At 45.0% G+C, this 20,702-nt stretch overlaps 2 protein-coding genes across 8 annotated transcripts in view; one reads left to right on the top strand and one right to left on the bottom strand.

Annotated features, from left to right (window-relative positions):
• DOK4 (docking protein 4) overlaps nt 1–5,197 on the top strand; it is a 56,337-nt gene extending 51,140 nt beyond the window's left edge. For 5 of the 6 annotated variants that reach the window (XM_083511511.1, XM_083511510.1, XM_083511509.1 and 2 more), the window contains exon 9: nt 763–5,197. In XM_083511511.1, coding sequence (XP_083367637.1) covers nt 763–890 — 128 coding nt within the window. In that variant the 3' untranslated portion in view covers nt 891–5,197. Of the gene's footprint in view, nt 1–736 lie in introns of all 6 variants that reach the window. The other variant, XM_083511513.1, reaches the window with a different exon arrangement.
• Nucleotides 5,198–6,212: 1,015 nt separating this feature from the next.
• COQ9 (coenzyme Q9) lies at nt 6,213–20,348 on the bottom strand. 2 transcript variants are annotated; one of them, XR_014528139.1, is made up of 10 exons: nt 20,154–20,348; nt 18,440–18,611; nt 17,831–17,966; nt 16,987–17,129; nt 16,685–16,769; nt 14,994–15,098; nt 11,932–12,159; nt 11,526–11,759; nt 8,070–10,688; nt 6,213–6,869 (listed from the first exon to the last, which is right to left on the bottom strand). XR_014528139.1 is itself a non-coding variant. In XM_083511514.1 (9 exons), the coding sequence occupies exons 1-9, from the start codon at nt 20,212–20,214 to the stop codon at nt 6,834–6,836; spliced, it is 948 nt and encodes a 315-aa protein (XP_083367640.1). In that variant the 5' UTR covers nt 20,215–20,348; the 3' UTR covers nt 6,213–6,833. The 2 variants fall into 2 exon arrangements, 1 of the variants encoding a protein (XP_083367640.1); XM_083511514.1 differs by lacking the exon at nt 11,526–11,759 and having other exon boundaries at nt 8,070–8,123; nt 12,004–12,159.
• Between the last annotated feature and the right edge of the window lie 354 nt (nt 20,349–20,702).

The raw sequence follows: 20,702 nt of genomic DNA, 5'->3' as shown, positions 1-20,702 counted from the left end.
ACGCTATGTCAAATAGCCTGACCTGTCAGTCAAATTGAAACCCCTGTGTCAGAACATACATGGGTTTGTTGATCAGATTCACTTCCACCATCATTTGCTGTACAAATCTAGGGCACAACTTGGGCTTGGAATGCTTTGTGCGGTTCTGGTAGCCTCATCTGAAAGAGGATGTTGCAGAGTTTTAGAAAATGAACAGAGAGAGAAGGGCAACTAACATTATGAAGGGAATGGAATGGAGCAACTCATCTATGAGGAAAGTTGACAATATTTGGGGCTTTTTTAGTAAAGACAAAAGATGAGTAGCGAAGGGAGCATGAAAGAGGTGGTGAAAAAGTGGACAAAGGGAAACTGAATGTTGGGGGGGGGGGAATCAGGACATGCAGAAGAAAGAACTTCTTCAAATAGCTCATAGTTAACCTATGGAACTCACTCCCACAGGAGGCAGTGATGGCCACCAACTTAGATGGCTTTAAAGGAGCATTGGGCACATTCATGGAGGAGGAGGCTGTTGATGGTACTAGTTGTGATAGCTATGCTCTGCCTCCACAGTCAGAGGCAGCGATGCTTCTGCATCCCAGTTGCTGGAAGCCACAGGAGAGGAAAGTGCTCCTGCTTGCTGGCTTCACACAGATCAGCCGCTGTGAGGACAGGATGCTGGAGGAGATGGGCCGTGGGCCTGATCCAGCAGGCTCTTCTTGTGTCCTTCTTCTTAACGCCAATGCATTTCTCCAAACAGAGACGAGGTCTGCTCTCTGCCCACAGGTGACTCGTACTCGGGGCCCCAGGCCAGCTCAGAGACTGACCTCTTGAACCGTTTCATCTTGTTGAAGCCAAATGCTCCCAAAAGCGGGAAGAACGACAGCAAAGACTCCAGCTCGGCTTCACAGTGATGCAGCCCTGGATGGAGGGAGAGACCCGGGCAGAGGGCCAGCTCAGCCCACAAGTGCTGTTGCTCAGCACCGAAGATTTTGTGGTCCAGTGCCTGCTCCCGCCTTTCCGGAAAGGGTTTGGGGACAGCTTTTCAGCTACGGGGGGAGAGTCCGACGTTTGCACAGAGGCTGCCCCCATGGAGGATGTTCATAGCAGAGGATCTGAGCCCTGTCAGCCTGGAAGGAACTTCAGCCAAGCAGGCAAACTCCTACCAGGCCTGGGATGGAAGGAAGAGCCTGGATGTGAGGGGGAGGACTAGCTATATATTGTTAAAACTATTTTAAATATATAATATTGCTTGTGCATATTCTATATATCAAGAGATTCCCCCACCCCCCACAGGAATGCACATTTCTTAGCCATCCTGGCGAGATTTTTAAATGGACGGAGGGGTGGGTTGCCCATTCCCTCTCTTCCATTGGGACCGTGGCTACGAGTCCAAAGGGGAGAACTTTCAGGCGGACGGAAAAAAGTCTTCCCGAATGGTAGCCAAAGCACCAGGTTGTGCAGCAGAGGAAAAAAGCCACATGGGTCTCCTTGTGGCAGGTGGGGCTTGTTGCTGCTGACCCAGGACTTTCTGCAGAACAGCCTGGCAAAATCTTCTCTCGCTGGACTTCGGGAGGCCAGAAAACAACCCTTCCGTGCCACAGCAGTCCTTTTGCTGGCGACAGAAGTGTTTGTCCCTGAAAAAAATAATGATTTCATAGAATTGTGGAGTTTGAAGGGACCACCCCCGAGGGTCATCTAGCCCAACCCCCTATGATCTTTGGGAAGATTTGCAGATCTAAGAAAACAGAGCTTAGTTTCCACTTCTTTGAAAGGCTGACCAACACAGTTGACCTTTGTGGCAACGTCTCATGAGAAGGAGCTGCCACTTTCCTTTCCAGGTTGTGACTTCTGCACAAGCGTCCTTCCGGGGGATGCACAGGTGTGCTCTCTCTCTCTCTCTCTATCTCAGTGTGGGCTGCTTGCTTGGAGCAGGCAAGGCCCGGAAGGTCTGCACTGGGCAGGCAGTGATGGTGTTTCACTCAGTCTGTGCACATGTCGGCTGTTCCTTGTGGATATTTATTGACAGCTCATTGCCTGCAGGGGGTGGGCTCACCATCCTTTTCCAACGTGGGTGCTAGATTATAGAACTATACGCACAAGCCTCCCCCAGACAAGGGCAGTTCCCAATGGATGTTTGCGGGTGGCGGGGCTGAAATAATTTGGGGCTGCCTTGTTTACCATTGGCTTGTCTTTGCTACATTCCACTAGGAAAGCTTCTCTCGCCCTTAGTTCCACCCCCAGTGATCTGCCCCAGTCTTCACCAACCCGGTGCCCTCCGGATGATTTGGACTACAACTTCCATCAGGCTGTGCTAACTGGGCCTGATGGAAGTTGTAGTGAAGGCTGGCCTGCCCACAAAGCAAAGTTAAGCTTTCTGGTAGGTTTTACATCCTAAAGGGCCCCACCTTCCACACAACCTGTCCCCCACCAAGTGTTCTCTACAAAATGGAAATCAGTTCAAATCTTCACTTGACTGGCTGCAGACAATCAAATGGTCGTCAAGGCCTTTGCTTTCCCAAGGCTCCCCTCACCCACCCGCTAGGGGAAGCAGCTCCTTTCTCTGTCCTGGAAACAGCAGCAGTAGCATTGAAGGTAGGCAGCCATGGGGTTGCCAACTTTTTGACTAGCCCTTGTTGTTCTGCCCTGGATAGCAACTTGATCTGCAGGCCTTAGCTCGTGATGGTGCTTCCGTCAAGGCTTTAAAGTGCTTCACTTGCTGACATCTCTAGAGCAGGCTGCTGACAGGAGTGCACCAGGTCAGTTGGCAACCCAGTTTCCCGTCCTCCAATCCTGCCGTTCAAAAGGCCCAATGCCAACCTCTGGAACAGAGTTTATTCTTTACCTCCCCACCTCTTTTGTCCCTAGTATTTCCCAACTACCCCAATATCCCTCAAAAAACCCACCTACCTGTCCTGGCCCAGTTAGAAATTTTAAGCGGAATTAGTGAAACACTTTCACAGAGTGGTTGGTTTTATTCCTATGCTGAAATTTTTTAAAGAAGCAATTGATTTTCTAGTTTTACTATTTATTGAATAACTTTGAGAAGGGCTATCTTCTTTTTATTGTAGTACAAACCTTGGTATTGTGTTGTTTTGTGTTGTTGTTGGGTTCCCCTCCCCCCACCCGCCACCCTGTTTAAATAGCACTGGAGTTAACATCTTACAATCTTGTGCTCTGCGTGTGTAAATAACTGTATTTTTGGATCTTGTCTGTACCTGAAAGCGGGAAAGATCTCCCAGGACACCTGTGAATTGGACCAGCAAATGTCCAAGCAGCCTTGCTTCAACAGCACTCCCAATTCAAAGTAGGCCAAAGTACCAGTAGGGTGGGGAAGTTGGATGAGAGACCCACAAAACTTGGGATCACTGGAGATATTTGCCCGTAGTATCGATATGTCCTGGAAGCCTTCTAACCGAGAGCTCAGTTTTGTTGGTAAAAGCTATTCCCAGTGACTGGCCCATTACATAGGAAACTGCCTTTTATTGAGTCCATCTAGCTCAGTATTGTCAACACTGGCTGGCAGCAGCACTCTAAGCTTTCAGGTGGGAGACATTCCAAGCCTATCAGGTATTTCTGGACTAAAACTCCTTGGCCAAGCTGGCTGAGGCTGATGGGAGACAGAAGAACAGCAGGAGGCTCCCAGGCTGTAGCTTTTTTCTAAGCATAGTTCTCCTTGAGATTTGCTAGCTTCCTAACCTCAGCACAGTTTGGGGTCCTTTCTCTGATGAGAATGCATTTTCATTTGATTCCAGTGGTTTGGGTCCTCCTCTCTGGAGCAGCAGCAAACAAGCTTGTTCTGTCTTCCATGGGACAGCCATTTAGATATTCTGAACCCCAACCCAGAGCCTCTCACTCACCTCCCTGCTTTTATCTGTCTCCTGTTCTCTTTTACGTCTGCTCACTTCTTCCAAACCTGCTTCCAAAACAGCACCTCTCGCTTCATGCTGGGAAAGTGCTTTGCAAAAAAAACATTGCCAGCATAGAGAATGTGTGCCATGTGTGCAGAGGAACTACTGAGTTCACATGTGGGGAACCTTTTCTCTCTTTTTTTACCCCAAGGGCCACATTCCGTTCTGGGCAACCATCCTGAGGGCCACATGCCAGCATTGGGCAGGACCAGAGGCAAAATAGAGCAATGAATGAAAATGTTTACCTTAATACAAAACACTAGTTTCTACACAGTCTGTCTTCCATTCTGGTAAATAAACGACACCATCAATGTTCAAGGGGACATTCCAGCTAGGCAAAAACACTCAGGGTGAGATGCAGAGTCAGTGAGGGAAGTGGGCTGGGGAGAATCCAGAAGGCCAGGTATTGAGATGTGATGATCATGGACCTATACAGAACCCAGATCCTAATTATTAGCAAAATACGCACATCACATGTCTTGCAAGTTGAGGAGATGCATGGATGCATGTTTATGAATGGGGGAGAGAGAAAATGTCTGCCCCCAACCAGCCCACTTTTGCCTCTTGTCCTGCCCACTACCAGTGTGTGTGCCTCCCAATTATTCCCCACAGAAATGAGCCCTTAGCCCCAAAAATGTTCCCCACCCATGGCTTAAACTAGCCTTTCCCAAACCCGGAACTCTCCAGACTTTTTGGACTACAACTCCCATCAGCTCCAGCTTTATATGACCACACTGGCTGGTGGGAATTGCAGTCTAGAGCATACAGGGGGCAGCAGCTTGGCAAAGGCAGGCCTGTTTCATTGCAAAGATGTTTGTATCATAGAGGCACCTTGCAGATACTTAGGAAACAGCCCTGTCCTCCTGCCACTGGGCAACTCCTCTCCCATAGAATTTGGGCATGTACCGGTAAATCTGAAGATCCAACTCTGCTGGCCCTTTTCCTCTTGGAAAAGCCTTGGGAGGGGCAGCCAAAACAGCCTGGCCTTTCCAGCATGAGGAGTCTGGAGTAGCAGGGAGCCAAGGGGGAAGAGTGGCAGAGCCAGGCAGCTCTGTTAATGGACTGTCAGTAGGGGTGCAGGGTGCAGTTACCCCATAAATTAGTTAGTATCCTATGGAGGGGGATGTGGCGTGAAGGCTGGGACATGCAAATGCTTGGACAGGCTGTGAATGGAGAAGAGGTTGGCTCAGGATTATTTGATGCACAGATTGTGTGGAGGGGGGTGCGGACATGGGGGTTGCCAAACATGTTTTGGTTGTTTTGTTTTTTAAAATGGAACTGCTTGGTCAATAAACAAACATTACTCCCTATTCCAGTCTCAGATTATTATTATTATTATCATCATCATACAATTATACCATATTTACTCAGATGTAATGCACACCTTTTTTGGCCAGATTACGTTGTGAAAATTAGGGTGCATTAGATTCAATGGCGCATTGTATTATACAATAGACGATAACAGTTTAGAGAATGATACAATGGGGTGTGAATGAGAGGGTGTTGACCCTTTGAAACCATACAGTTGCTTCAGTTTCTCAAGGACAAAGGGATGCCAATACACTAGCACCTCAGCCCCTCTTAAATGTCTGGCTAAGATGATTGACTTGTGTCTCTGTTATGAGTTGGCTATGAAATCACTGTGATGATTTTGCTTGATGAGCTCCATAAGCAACAAAAGGCATTCATTGTTACAGTAATTGTCTAGAATTTCCAGCCTTAAAAATGTGACACCCATTAGAGCTGGGAAGGGACACAGAACCAGAAGCAGTTTTGGTTTGAATCAGAATGCAGGGAGATAGAAGTTTTTTTAACCAGGCTTGAAGAAGCCTGTGAGCTCTCTAGGACTCTTGGGATTTTATTTTATTGATTAGATGTATATCCCATCCTTCCTCCAAGGAGCTCAAAGTGGCATTGTTCCCCCCCATCCCTATAAAATCCCCCACAACAACCCCGTGAGTTAGGCTAGGCCAAGAAACAGTGACTGGCCAAAGGCCACCCAATGAGCTTCATGACAGAGTAGAAAAAGAAAAGAACTGACTCAAGTAATATTAAGCCTTGAGTCCAACACAACTAGATTAACATAACCGGCAGCTGAATTGCCTCCCTTGATGTTCGAAGTGACTTGAGGCAACATTCTGTGACCGCTCATTCACTCACGCAGGGCATGAAAATGTGTATGCATGTTTCAGTTCTTCCCAAAATAGCAAAACTTGCATTTGTTGTACCATTACTGTGGATCTTCTGAAATCTCAGATGATACTATTTATGCCAAAAGACTAAATGAATCTCAGAATGAAGAAGCTGCAAACTCTCACACAGAAGGCAGTTTGAATTTTTATTATTATTAATTTACAGACATGTCAGTGTCCAGGAACAGAGAAAATTATACATTTGCAATAGAACTCTGATGGCTATTCGATAGCTGGGCTTTCAAGCTACAGTTGCCATCAGCTTTCATGCAAGTAGTCCTGGAAGAAAACTGAAAGCAGTGACAAAACATCAACAGAAGCCTACAGTGATGATGTGATCCTTCCTGAGCAGAAATGTATTGAGAGTTGGAGCAGAACCACACAATTTGGCACAGTGCTGGCCATGTCTCCCAATGATGCAGCAACCTCTGAGTCAGACACATAGATAGCAAATGCGGGGGTGAATGAAAGCAAGACACTTTTGGTTACCAACTTTCATTCACATCATCTTCTAAAAATGGACCCTAATTTGTTAGTTTTTACTAACTGGGTCAAGTATCAGGAGCGGCATCATCACCAGAAAACCAGGTTGTGACACTTACACAGCCCAGGAAAAAAGGTTCTCACGCTAGGCTGACAACCTTTAATGTGTGTTTTAATAGTACTAGAAAAATCGTGGAAACAGTTTAAACTTCTTGCGACGGGATTCCTCCTCTTTTTGGGGCTTGGAACTCCCTCTCCCAACTCTTCCATCTTATCGACGTTGGTTCAGTCCTGTGAGATTCCTTATCTGTTTGGTTCACAAATAATATGTCATTAAATATAAGGCCAATGAGAAAATTACTAGCTGCAAAGAGGCAGCATAGGAATATGTCACTGCTCCTTATGACTGGGAAAGGTAACTCTAGCGTGCTGTGGTTTCCAAATGGTGTTACAGGGAAGGAGTCCCTCAATGAGAATAAGATCAATAAGGTGAGCAAACTTTTCTGGAAAAAAAGCTTGCCCCCACCCCCTTAACAAAATTTCTCTGAAACATGCACCATGTGTTTCAGGGCATGTTCCCATTCACTTAGGATGGAAAGTGAGGCCCAAATAGGCCTGGTCAGTACTCTGGAGGACATGAACATGTTGCCCCAAAACATACACCAGAACCCTGCATAACACACACAGATAGCTTGGCAGGAAAGTGGACTGGGAAGATAAAAATTTGAAGGCAACAGCTTTCAAGGAAGGGCATTGGGCAGCAACAGATTATAGAGAGAATTCCTACACTTCTTGTGGTTGCTCACTAACTAAGCAATTTAACATTTTAAACTGGATTCATTTAACAAAATGTATATGCTGCAGGATTTGTAATAAACCTCTTAAGTGGTTTAACAATATATAAAACAAAACACTGAAATTATCTGTAAAAACAGTTATTTTAAATAGAATTAAAATCAACTATAGCAAAAAATAAAAAATACATGTTGATATTCTACATGGGTGAACAGGCTTACCTAAACAAACATGTTTTACGCAGGCACTGAAGGGTATAGGGAAGGTGCCTGCCTAATACAAATAGGCAGGGAATTCCAAAGTTTAGGTGCTGCCACACTAAAAAACCAATTTATTACAAATGCAGCTCAAGTATTATGTGGCCTCTGTAACAGCTCCAGTTCTGCAGATTGAAACAGCTGAGTAGGCATATATGAGTAAGGCGATCCTGCAAGTAATTTGATCCCAAGCTGGCTTTATATACCTCTGCTGTTTGAAGGATTCTTGAGTAATGAAAAACACTGTGTGCAAACACATCCATACAGATTAACCTGGGAAATTCTGCAAGTAAGACTACCTCGCAGATCCTCTCTTTTTTATAAAAAAAATATCATACAAGCAACCATTTCCCTTTGCATTCCTCCACATCCATTATTGCATGCATAATTTCCCAGGGGGGGAAGCTGTTTGGTATGCAACAACCTGAGGAAATCCTGTTTCTGGCATTACTTACAGTGACAGCAGCACCCATCAGTCCCTGGACAAGGGCTTCTCCTGTTGCCTGCACCTAGGAAACAAAACACAGGCACTGAAATCTTCTGCTTTGTGCTGGTTTTGCATTGGTGGACCAGCCCAATATGGAAAGGCGCTAGCTCAGTGGGAGAGCATCTGCTTTGCATGTAGAGTGAGCCATGCTCAGTTTCTGACAGGGCTGAGAAAGAGTCCTGTCTGACTCAGCATAAGGCTGCTTCCTAAGAGTTATTCTACAGTGATAGAGCGGACAGCAAGTACATGCTATTTGGCCGACAGTATCTGTAGAAACCTGAAACGGCACTACAGTGACATGCAATCTTAGGATCTCAGCAGAATCCAAAGACCTGCATGTGTACAGCAAACACCAGGCACAACTGGAACAAACGCAATCGATTAACATCACAGCAGCAGCTCCAACACTAACAAAAGACTTGCTTAGAAATCTCCAGGAAGATTTTCTAAGCAAATTAGTCCGATTTAATTCAGAGACCAATAAAGTGTATCGCATTGAGTGCCACTTCTTCTCCTTAATGTGAATAATTAACTTACATTCTCCACCAGGGCCTGTATGAGAGCGAAGCATTGCAAAGTTATGAGAAGCTGCACAGATGGATTGACTGCAACTATGTGGGTGATAATATAATGGTTCTTTGCAATGCTATCACCACAGCACGTAGGCAGGGCCTAGTATGTGCCACCAGAGCCCTTTTCATATGTTGCACAGATGGGGGTAGTGCTAGACTTTGTCCGGCAAACTGTGTACCTGTCTGAAAAAAGGTTCCGACTTTGTCAGCAAAATGCTGCATGTTTTTAATGCAGGGGTTAGAATCTTTGGCCATTTCCCCCCAAACTACACCCACATGCCCCCTCACATCTGATATCCTATGCAATGTCAGGTGCAGGTAGGTAGAGACCTGGCTGCCAATGCACATTAAGGAGTCTTAAAATGCACTCCTAATTGGAAGGCAAAGCAGGTTTCAGCTCAGCCAAAGGGGGACCTATGACCTGGCGGCTGCTTAATTACATGTGACCCTCCAAACACTGCAGGTCTACTCTTGTTCTCTTTGCCATCCCTCTGGGTATCACTTCCCCATATATGTCAGGTGTATGTGTGTGGGAGAGAAACAGAGAGAAAAAGACAGTGTGTGCCCGGGGAAAATACCATAAATGGGACAGAGCCAAAATAGAAAGAGCAATGAAAAGGGTGAGGGAGAAAAAGACTGTGACAAACAATTAGTTCCAACCTGTGTTAATGGAGAGGGTGGGAAACAGAAGAAAGCTGAAACAGAGAGAGATGGAGGAGAGAGGGGGAGACCTATTAAATCCTGAGATGCTGCAAATTCCACCCACTTTGGCTCTGGCCCCTAACTAGCCCTGAGGAAATGCACCCTCAGCAAACAGGGTAATGGTTCCCTAACCCTGGACTAAGGGATGGGGAACTGGTGGACTGGGCTTGGTCTGCCAGAGCTTCTTCATCCGTGCATCCCAGACTCCAGGGTCTCTCTTCTCACTTTAAGTCTCTCACATTACCCTTGCTGCAATGTAGTCACAGCCACAAGGTGAACCAGATAGACAGGACAAGAGCCCTGCAGGCAGGCAGGCAGGCACACCAACAAAATGAGACACCTGAGAATAATGACTAGACTGGAACATCTTTCCAAAAGGCACTCTAGCTACAGCACTCTGTTGCCATGCCTCTGACCTCACATGCATGCCTACCACTCTCTCTCTCTCCTCCATCTCTCTTGCTCCCACCATGATCAAACTGCAGCCACGAGAAAAAATGAGGGAGATGGAAAGAGAAGGCAGAGAGAGCTGGAGGCAGGCAGATAGGTACACAGAGAATTCTCATAAGATAACAGCATGTGGAGATTGAAGCAGTGCCATCTGAGAAGTGCCTGCCAGCCTCCAGCACTCTCATCTTTCTGATGGATTGTGGAGAGGAGAATGAGAAAGAAACTTCAGGTAGGCTTCGGCCCATCCACTTTAGCTGCCACCATGAGTTTATATACATGAATGGTTGTATCCACCTGTTTTACTTAGAGCTGAAATTAATGGACTCTAGTTAGTCACTTCCATTAATTTCAATGAGTCTACCCAAACCTGTCATAGGACCTCAGGACTGTGTGCATGTTCTTGTGGAACACCCAGGAAAGTCTGAGGATTCTGGAGGCTAGATTGGTGCACTGGGCAGAGAGGAGTGAGCCAACAGCCAACAAAATGGTTGGTTTGGGGCCATAAAAGGCACAGTTCTCTTCCCCACACCCATCTCCCCAAATCTGAATCAATGAAAACTTGTTTCTAGAATTCCCAGTAGCTCTACACAGAACACTGTGTGACAGCAGCTAAGCATTAAATCTCCTAAATTAGACTAAGAATACAATTTAGCATTCATAAGATGTAACAATCAATTAAAAAGATATTCTGAACCCAAATCCTAATTATTTGCAAAATGTGTGTGTCATAAATGTTTAGAGGTATGTGAATGGATGGATGTGTGAATAGTTGTATGTTTGCAAATGGGGGAGATCATAGAATAGAATAGAATCATAGAATCATAGAGTTGGAATAGACCACAAGGGCCATCGAGTCCAACCCCCTGCCAAGCAGGAAACACCATCAGAGTACTCCTGACATATGGTTGTCAAGCCTCTGCTTAAAGACCTCCAAAGAAGGAGACTCTACCACACTCCTTGGCAGCAAATTCCACTGTCAAACGGCTCTTACTGTCAGGAAGTTCTTCCTAATGTTTAGGTGGAATCTTCTTTCTTGTAGTTTGGATCCATTGCTCCGTGTCCGCTTCTCTGGAGCAGCAGAAAACAACCTTTCTCCCTCCTCTATGTGACATCCTTTTATATATTTGAACATGGCTATCATATCACCCCTTAACCTCCTCTTCTCCAGGCTAAACATGCCCGGCTCCCTTAGCCGTTCCTCATAAGGCATCGTTTCCAGGCCTTTGACCATTTTGGTTGCCCTCCTCTGGATACGTTCCAGTTTGTCAGTGTCCTTCTTGAACTGTGGTGCCCAGAACTGGACACAGTACTCCAGGTGAGGTCTGACCAGAGCAGAATACAGTGGCACTATTACTTCCCTTGATCTAGATGCTATACTCCTATTGATGCACCCCAGAATTGCATTGGCTTTTTTAGCTGCCGCGTCACACTGTTGGTTCATGTCAAGTTTGTGGTCAACCAAGACTCCTAGATCCTTTTCACATGTACTGCTCTCAAGCCAGGTGTCACCCATCTTGTATTTGTGCCTCTCATTTTTTTTGCCCAAGTGCAATACTTTACATTTCTCCCTGTTAAAGTTCATCTTGTTTGTTTTGGCCCAGTTCTCTAATCTGTCAAGGTTGCTTTGAAGTGTGATCCTGTCCTCTGGGGTGTTAGCCACCCCTCCCAGTTTGGTGTCATCTGCAAATTTGTTAGCCCACTTCTGATTCTTGTCCTCCCCACTTTCCCCCCAAGCGAATGAGTCCTTAACCCCATAAAAGTTCCACACCTATGGCTTAAACTGGCCTTTTCCCAACCTGGTGCCCTACAGAAGCTATGGATTACAACTCCCATCAGCTCCAGCATTATATGACCAAGCTGGCTGGGGCTTATGAGCATTGTACAGTGGTACCTCAGGTTAAGTACTTAATTTGTTCCAGAGGTCCGTTCTTAACCTGAAACTGTTCTTAACCTGAAGCACCACTTTAGCTAATGGGGCCTCATGCTGCCGCCGCACCGCTGGAACACGATTTCTTTTCTCATCCTGAAGCAAAGTTCTTAACCTGAGGTACTATTTCTGGGTTAGTGGAGTCTGTAACCTGAAGCATATGTAACCCGAGGTACCACTGTAGTCCAAAAAAATGGAGGACAGCAGTTCACATGTGCCACAGAAGACTGTGCTGTTTATAAATGGATTACCTGCTTAGCTGTGTGTCCCATGTTCATGGCATCAGCTATTCTGTTTTGTAAGAAGGACCAAGTCTCCTCAAAGTCAGGAGAGGAGTCCTGAATCATCACTAGCTCTGTAGTGTTGTAAATGCCAGCAAGCACTGCTCGACGAGTGTACCAGTTTATCTGTAAGGGTAGAAACCAAGAGACAAAGTTACATGAGTACCTGTAAGAAATTAAGACTTAACAGGCTATACCAATATGAAACTATCCCATCCATGACCAGTAGTAGCATTTGAACCCTGCATTATTATTTTTAAACCTAGATTTCTGTGATAAGTGAACCCAAATTATTCACCAAGAATTGCTGGATTCTGCAATGAGTTCTTTTGGGAGCTGCCCAGAGTGGCTGGGGCAAAGCTTTCAGATGGGCAGCATATTATTATTATTATTATTATTATTATTATTATTATTATTATTATTATTAAAACGCAGCAAATGTAGAACTGTGTGATTATTTTGCACTGAAGCATCACTCCTTCCTTGGACTGACAGATGAAAGATTCTAGTATGTAAATGGGACCCAGCAGATTTTCATGGGTCTCTATTGCACAGCCCATTTATTTCTACAGAATACTGGATCACAGCCCAGTGCAAAATCTCTCTATTCACCATCCTAGCTTTAAAAACACCACCAACCACCACTGCTGAGCTGAAAAACAAACTGGCCTTGCTCCATGTTAGCCTAGTAACTAGCCCCAAAGCACAAACTTCAGTCAAACTACCTGGTAAACCAGCCGCATGAAGCCCCACGGACAATAAATGTTGAAGCTGTCACAATATTCTGTCTTTTTATTGCAACATACAAGATTGCAATCCTATATCCATTTATATGGAAGCATATTGCATTGAACTTGGTGGTACTTACTTCTGTATACATATGTTCAGGATTTCACTTGAACAATTAAACAACCCTCTGAAAATAATTCAGCACATACCTTCTAGTAGAATAGAAACTTTGCCCAAGAAATCACGCCAGTACCTGTCTATCAAGCATGTAAACCAGGGATTAACACAAAAAATACAAAAAGGACAGTCGGGATCCTCCAGATCAGCAAAGTAGAGATTATTATTGAACCAGCATTTGTTTGGGGCATTTATCAGTTCACAGGTTACATAAAACTATGTTAGGAACACCACAGCTGAGAACCAATTACTATCTCATTCAGCCTGTCGAAACTTCAAAAAACACGTCACTCAAAATCCATTATAACAAACGACATTCTCCTATTTCTTTTTATCATTTCTCGAACTGTCGTTAACCAAAGTGGAAAATTGGATTCTTTTGCAACTACCTAATGAACATATCTGGTGCCATCCACAATAGTTGCAATGAAGTCCTGCCAGCAACGCAAAGGCACTATTCCAGTTTCCAAGAAAGCTCAGGGGGAGGGGGAGAGGGAAGAAAATTAAGCACTATTTGTAAGGCTGAATATTTTAACAAGTTCATCCACAATTTGCATACTCCAAAAAGAACCTTAGTTTCCTGGTGTGAGCACTGTCTTTTATTTGGCTTTCTGGTTTATTCCTTTAATTTGTCTGTGTGCTACTTATTTGTCACTGCAGTGGCTGCTATTTTATCCTCACACAAGTTTATTAAAGTCATTCATTAACAAGACCCACTAAGCTTTTCCTACCCCTTACTTATGTAAATGCAATAGGTCAAGTAATTCATTAATTGCTTTAATTAAGATATAATTTACTTTGCTATTATTTCCTGCCGGAAAGTTGATGGCTCTCATAAGCCCTGGGTATTTTTAGGGAGCTGCTTACGAGTTTTCAAAGAACATCCATCACTTTCTGTTGTCCCTGCTGGAGGTGGGATACTGAGCAGCAGAACTGTGGCAAATGGCCAGTTCAACTCTCTGTGTGTGTTACTTAAATAAATACATTCCACTTTGTTTCTTTCTATAAAAGGAAAACAACTTTATAATTAAAAAACCTTACACAGTACTGTCAGCTAATATTCTGTCAGTTTCAAATATATCCAGTTCTAGAAGTGCTTTCTGCTTTGATTTGGTCGTTTTAGTTTGCATTATTATGTTTCTTTTAATAGTTTTTATAAGGCTTTCTTTTCTCACCTTAGGTGTCTTCAAAAAAAGTGATATATAAACATTATAACTTAAGTCTGGTTTTTGTTTTAATTTGCTGACAGCATGACTGGGCACACCACTAAGCAGAGGGCCAGTGAGAGCCCAGTCACCCATTATCCTTACCTGGCCAGACACACTTGGATGAGCTGCATATTTAATTTTAGCTTATGCAGACTGACAATATGTACAAGGTGCTTGCAACTCTATGCCCAACCGCATGGCCTCTTGAGCCCTGCCCTTGTTGCCTTACTAAAACTAGCAGAGGGGATCTGATTAGCTGGGTGTGATTAATGAGCAGCAGCAGTGCAGCTACTTCTAAAGAAGCCAGCTCTCGACCTGCTGGTTTAGTCTGAGCTAACTACCAACCAATAACAAATACCCACTTTTAAGGAAGGTAGTGGAGAGTCGTGGCAGGGCAGCTGCAGGCACTCTTGGATGATCTTTATCGAGAACAGAACAAAGGGAGTGCAACTTTGCTCCTTCTCAATCTTGCTGCAGCTTTTGATACCACTGACCATGGTATCATCCTAGATCAGCTCCATGGTATGAGTATGGGGGGACCCTGTGTTACAACGGTTCTGATCCTACCTACAGGGCTTTTTGGACCCTTGGGACTTAAGAGTTGTATCCTCCTTGTGTCCTCCTTTTTCAGTGAGTGACTGTTGCTAATGCAATAAAGAGGGACCATCACACCCACATGCTCTTTGGAAGACAAAATCCTGAAAGCTTTTTAGCACCGCAAGTGTTTGAACTGCATAATTTTCCCAAGCACAACCCAGAATGTATTTATCATGCAAGGCAGAACATTTGAAGCTTTCCTGTTGCTCCCCAAAGTCCTATCAACATCTGTGTCTTGCTCAGACTTACATCGGTGGACTGGTCTCCTGCATAGTGCCACATGTCATCCACCATGCTCGTCAGGAGGTTTAGGCTGGCTGGGATATTGTGCGGCAGCAACAGCACACTAATAGCCTAGGGAGAAGGAAAAGCCAGATAAATTAATGAGGCAAGGAGAAACACTCTTCACCACACTTTCCTCCCCTCTTTTCTATACACCTTGTTTTCATCTGCAGCAGGAGTAATCCAACATCATGTTTTTGGATGTCTAATCAACCCCAGATAGCATAGCCAATGGTCAGGGGTGAGGGGAGCCGTAATTCAGCAACAACTGGAGGGCACCATGTTTGCTAAACTAGTCTTCCCAGTACTGATTCCTTGCCATTTCTGCATACATCATAGCTTCAACTCCACTGCCCATCTTATGGGCCAGAAAACATTGGTAATGCTTTTTATTACCGTAAGAACCTAGCAATGGCAGCCACCAGAGCCCTAAAGCAATTCACAGAGAAATCCAGTTCAAACTTTGATACCAGGGGCAATCTAACTCAAGCTTGAATTTCCTATCATACTTGAATAGGAAAAATAAGTTATGGATGTTTGCTATTTTGTGATTCCAAGAAGATGACTGCTACTAAAGGCCCTTAGGATCTGAAAAAGTGAAAGGAATTGCTTCCCCACCCCGCACTCCAGTCAGGTTACCATCTCTCACCCTAATCAACATGACAGCACTGTTGACTGGATAAACAGAGAGAGGTATAAGCAGCTGGGGAAGGAGATGAGGACAGAGGGTGAAGAAAGAGCCATTGAGAGTGGAGGGGGCCCTCTTTCCATCCTCTGGACCCCCTGGAAAGCTCAATAAACCTGCTGTACCTGGAACTGGGTGTGGAGAGTGGAGCTGAGTGGGACACAGCTATGGGCAGCCGGAGGAAGTATCATCCACTTTGGACCCACCCGATGGTCAATTTAAGCAAAAAACTCAACAACTTTGGTCGGCTCTCACGCATGTTCATTTCATCAAATCTGGCCCTCTTTGAAAAAAGTTTGGGCGCCCCTGGTGATATCTGCTGTTTCCAGGAACTCTTCTCATAGTGAGACTTTTGTGGGTAAGCTGAATTTGTTTGGTCCCTGGATGAGAACTCGGAGGCTGAGAGGGGACAGTGTGTCAGAAGGGAAATGAACTGATACTGATTTTTACATATTAGAACCTTTGTATTAATGTAACATTTTTATATGTAACCGTGTATTTTTTTGAAATGTTTTAAGTTGTCGCTTCAGTTTTCTGTACACCACTTAGAAATATTTTAAATATATTAAGTGGTACATAAATTAAATAATCAATCACTCTTCCTTTACGGAATTTGGGGTGACAACAGCAAGGGTGATCTGCAACTCAATGTTGTAGCACATCCCTGCCCTCCATAACAAGTACTTCTGTTCAAGGTTCCATCCATCCTAGGATAGCAGCCTAGTAGTGCTACTCATGCCTCCAGAGGGAGAGGGACAGCTGTTCAGGAAGGGAAATGGGGTGGGGAAGACACATTATTTCCCCTCCACTCTTCCAATACCTCCCCAATATGTGGAAATCCCTACTTTAACTTCAACCACCTAGCTTCCCAGGGAATTATAAGAAATATACCAATTCTGCTATACAAAGCAATGAACATAGGTGACACTCTAAGGGATATCCCATGTTTTCAAAAATAATGTTAGGTTTGTACCTGGGGCCATTTTTCAATATATGGAATCAACATTCTCAGCCTGGCCTCCAAAGCATCCTTCAGAAACTGGTCTGTCTTCTTCTTCCTTTAAAAGGAAAAGAGAATTTATTGTGATTTTATTCTTTAATCAAAAATTGGTAGCAAGATGCATTAGGGAAACTACCTCACAAGTGCCCTCCTTGTGACCAAATTCCACGGTTAGGCTTTCTGTGTCAACATACAATTGTCACCTGTTGTGTTTCTGCCTGAAATGGTGGCACAGTAACTAACCTCCCACAGCAGCAGGGGTGACCAGTACTCACTCTGCTTGACCGAGCTGCACCAGTTTGTGTTGTTCCTCTAAAAGTTCAGTCAGCTTGGAGTTACACTGTGCTACAAAGTGCAGGATCAGTTCGCTGCCATCATTGTGAAAGAGCCCTGCTGCAGCAACAGAGAGACCCAGTGACTAAAAGGAAGAAGGGAAACAGGTTGAACAGGTAAATTACCCAGGAGCCAGAAAGCAGGCAATACTGTTCTACAGCCTGTTTGGTACAAGCATTCCAAGCAAAGCAACAATGCTGTGGCCAACACTGTCATTCTACATTATGGCCCTATCTCATGTGCAGAGTAGCTTTCATGCTGCTGCTAAAACAAGACAGCTCTGCTCTACACTGTAGGTTTTTGAGGACCCTACAGCTAATCCCTCTGCATTGCAATGATATCATCCAAAAACATCCTCCAAATTACTGTTTTCCATCTGCAGAAAGTAGAAACATAGATTCCTAGAATGTAGGAGCCCTCAAGGCAAGACTTACGTCATGTCTTGCATGTGCTTTGTGGGTAAAGACCCATTGTGGCCAACAAACTTTAAAATGGGTTAATTGCAATGGCTCCCCTCCAGGCAACTCTGACAGTTATAGCTCTGCAAAGTTTTAAGTTCTTTGTCGCAAACCTCTCAGCACCCACATAAAATAAGAATTGTTCTAGGACCACCACAACAGTTAAAAACTTACTAAGGCTGTAAGTCTAACTCCTCTTACTTGAGTTTAAGCCCCACTGAATTCAACAGAATTTACTTCTGAGTAGACATGGTTAGCATTGCTGTGTATAGCACCTCATGCAGATGCTCCCTGCACCTCTTAGCACATCAGTCCTCTTGATAGCTACCTTGGCTCCCTCTGCAATAGCATCTGCTGTCCAGCCATGAGTGGGGACAAACTCCAGAGCTGCTGTCAGGATTTGATGCTGCAGCTGTTCCTCACTTTCATAGCCCTCTGATTCTTCACCTCCCTGATCCGTGTAACTAGGAGAATAAAAATACAAAGTTACACCCTCAAATACCAAGGAGTCTCCCATTTTGGTCTTCCATATCGCTTTTCCATTGCCTTCATAATTCCTGCCAACTTAAAAGCTGCCCAGAGTTTCCTGTGCTCAAACTTTTGCTTGCTCAGTGTACACAATGCTGGTCTGTTAACATTTACAAGGGCACTGATGCCTCCTCTGATAAATCCAGGGATCTGCTCATCACAAGATCAGTATGGATTTTGTGGGGGCAGTAAGAGAAGACACACTGCAATGCTGCTCACGTCATCCTGGGATTACAGGCATAGGAAGGAGATGCCAGCTTCAAAAGAACTCACAGTAACATGCCTCCCCAGGGATGCAGAAATATCACACCCTGATTGCAATACAAAGCATTACGCCAGAACTTGTTGTGCGTTTGTGGGAAATGAGATCTCTCAGAGCTTTAGGTGGTGGTGGGAGCATGCAGGTTACCTGGGGTGTAAGTGTGGATGCTCTTGATCATGCTGCTCCCCCACTGGCTCTGACTCCAAATGCTGCTGGGTGGAAGACTTTGGGGGCTGTTGTTTCTGCTCATCTGATGCTCTCTGCAGCACAGCTGCAGACTGAATGGCACGTTGCACTGGGTATAGCTGGCGTCTGAAGACTGAAACAGAAACCAGTTCAGTAAGACTATCGTCTTTATTAACCACATCAACTTCATTTTTGACGTACAGTTATAAAAATTTAGAATCAAAGCAACCCAATGAGACTAGCCATTGAGACAGGAATGCCTGGTACCAAGAGAGAATAGCTTATTCAAGGCTACCTTCTAAATTTGCAAGGATGAGCAGAGATTTGGACCTAAACTAAGCCTGTATATGCTCTGGTCCTCTCAAAAGGGCTGGGTTCTGTTTGTACAACACATCACTGATACTTCAAACAAGTATTACCTTTGAAAGCCTCTTTCCTAACATGCCAAAAGAAGTTAGCCAATGCAAGTGGCATGTTAGCCAATAATTGCCCCCTACCCAGATTACACTAGCAATTATCTATATGTTTGTCAGTCCAGGCAAATATGCTTTTTATTTGATTGTTGCAGAAGGACATATTTCTGTTCAATGAAATTGAACAAGTGAATGTGCTGAGCTGCTTTATGCCACTGCAAAAGTCTGGGTTAAACAAATAATCATTTGATTGTGAGTATGCAAGAAACTTGGTTGGTTGGTTAGCTTTGTTGGCATGTCCATCAGGCTCCTTCGGTGTAAGTTCCTGCTCCTTGGTGAACAGATCAGTAGACATTTGGATAATGCATATATGTAGACACAGATATTCATCTGAAGCCATACTCCAAGAAATCAAATTAAAGCTGGTATTTGCATCATAGACTCTTTAGAAACTCAGAATTAAACTTGCCCAGGATGTCAAAATCTTACCCTTCCTCCAAATTCAAGAGGCGTGAGGAATGGCTGCAGTAAACTCAGGGAATTGCATCCTGCACACCTTGATGAAGTGGTGTGTTAGACTAGAGCTGTGTTCAAATCCCCACGCAGCTATGAAGCCCACTGGGTGATCTTGGGGGCCAGTCACTACCTCACAGGGCTGTTGTGGGGATTTGAATGAGGAGGGGAAGAAAACCATGCATGCCACTTAAGCTCCTTTGTGGGGAGGGGAAGGTGAGATATAATTGCAACAAATAAATATGAATAAATGAAACAAATAATAGCGGTAACAATAATAATATTTTATATGGCCGAAGTTTAGCTTTGGCTTAGCGTTCAAACCAGGTAAAGAGGCTGAAAGCAAATATATAAATGATTTATCATTTTGATTGTACATGATTAATAATAATAATAAATAATGAGCAACAAACACAAGCCTGACAAGGGTTGACTTTCGGAGGGTTCAGAAATCCCGGTGGCTCTTTCCCTTCCCAGAGCGTTATTTAACACAACAGCGTATAATGACTGCATGAACTGCGCAAATGAGCCACAATTAATCGCCTCCCCGGCCCCTCAAGGCGAGTTCAGGGGCGTCCTTGCCCCTTGGGTGCCACTTGCCCTTCGCCTCACCTTTCCCCGCCCCGCCCCACAAACCCCGCTCAGGCCCCGGCCGCAGGCTCCGTTTCCCGGGCGCGGAGGGAGTGGGGGGGTCGGCAGGCGGCCCCCTCCCTTTCTCGCCCTCACCCGCCGCACGAGCTGCTCCTCACCCGCCTGGCAGCGTAGCAGCCCCCAACCCGCTCGCCTCAGACTCGCCGCGGCCGCCGCCATCTTTACAGTGGGCCAGGGAGCAATAAGAAGCGCCTTGGAGTGGGAAGCTCGAAGGGGCAGTCGCCATCTTTGGGGAGGGCAAACAGGCAGTGGGAGGAACCGCCCCCGCTGGCAGGCTTCAAAGAGAGAGAAGCAGGAGCTGTAGGATAGAGTTGTCTTTATAAGCCACACTTCTGGGCTTTACTGGCTTTCCGCTGCAACCCACATTGCAGGCTATAGCTGCGTTGCATCACAGACAGATCATCGCTTTGAGAGGCTTTTTATTTTTACAATCAAGCTCCCTTAGAACACAAGGAGCTACCTGTTACCCCCCCCCCCAGATAATTGTGGGATTCCAGCTCCCAGATCACCCAGCCCAATCAATGGCCAGGGGCGATTAGAAAAACACCCCCCACTCATGACTCAGAATCACGGACAATGGCGGCTTTTGGAAAATTCAGACTTGTGTTCCTTTTCCATTCCCCGCCCCCCTCTTCTATCTCTATGTT

The sequence above is a fragment of the Podarcis liolepis genome (assembly GCF_965112155.1).
Source record: "Podarcis liolepis genome assembly, chromosome: 7".
Classification (NCBI taxonomy): Eukaryota; Metazoa; Chordata; class Lepidosauria; order Squamata; family Lacertidae; genus Podarcis; species Podarcis liolepis.
Note: the sequence above shows the minus strand (reverse complement) of the source record. Positions and strands in the feature narration are given on the sequence as shown.

Coding starts and splice junctions, on each gene's coding strand:
- COQ9 (XM_083511514.1), bottom strand. CDS start 20,214: ATGGCGGCGGCCGCGGCGAGTCTGAGGCGAGCGGGTTGGGGGCTGCTA. Junction 16,770..16,986: donor GTGCAGCTCGGTCAAGCAGA/GTGAGTACTGGT, acceptor TTCCTTTTAAAG/GAAGAAGAAGACAGACCAGT. Junction 15,099..16,684: donor ATATTGAAAAATGGCCCCAG/GTACAAACCTAA, acceptor CCTTCTCCCTAG/GCTATTAGTGTGCTGTTGCT.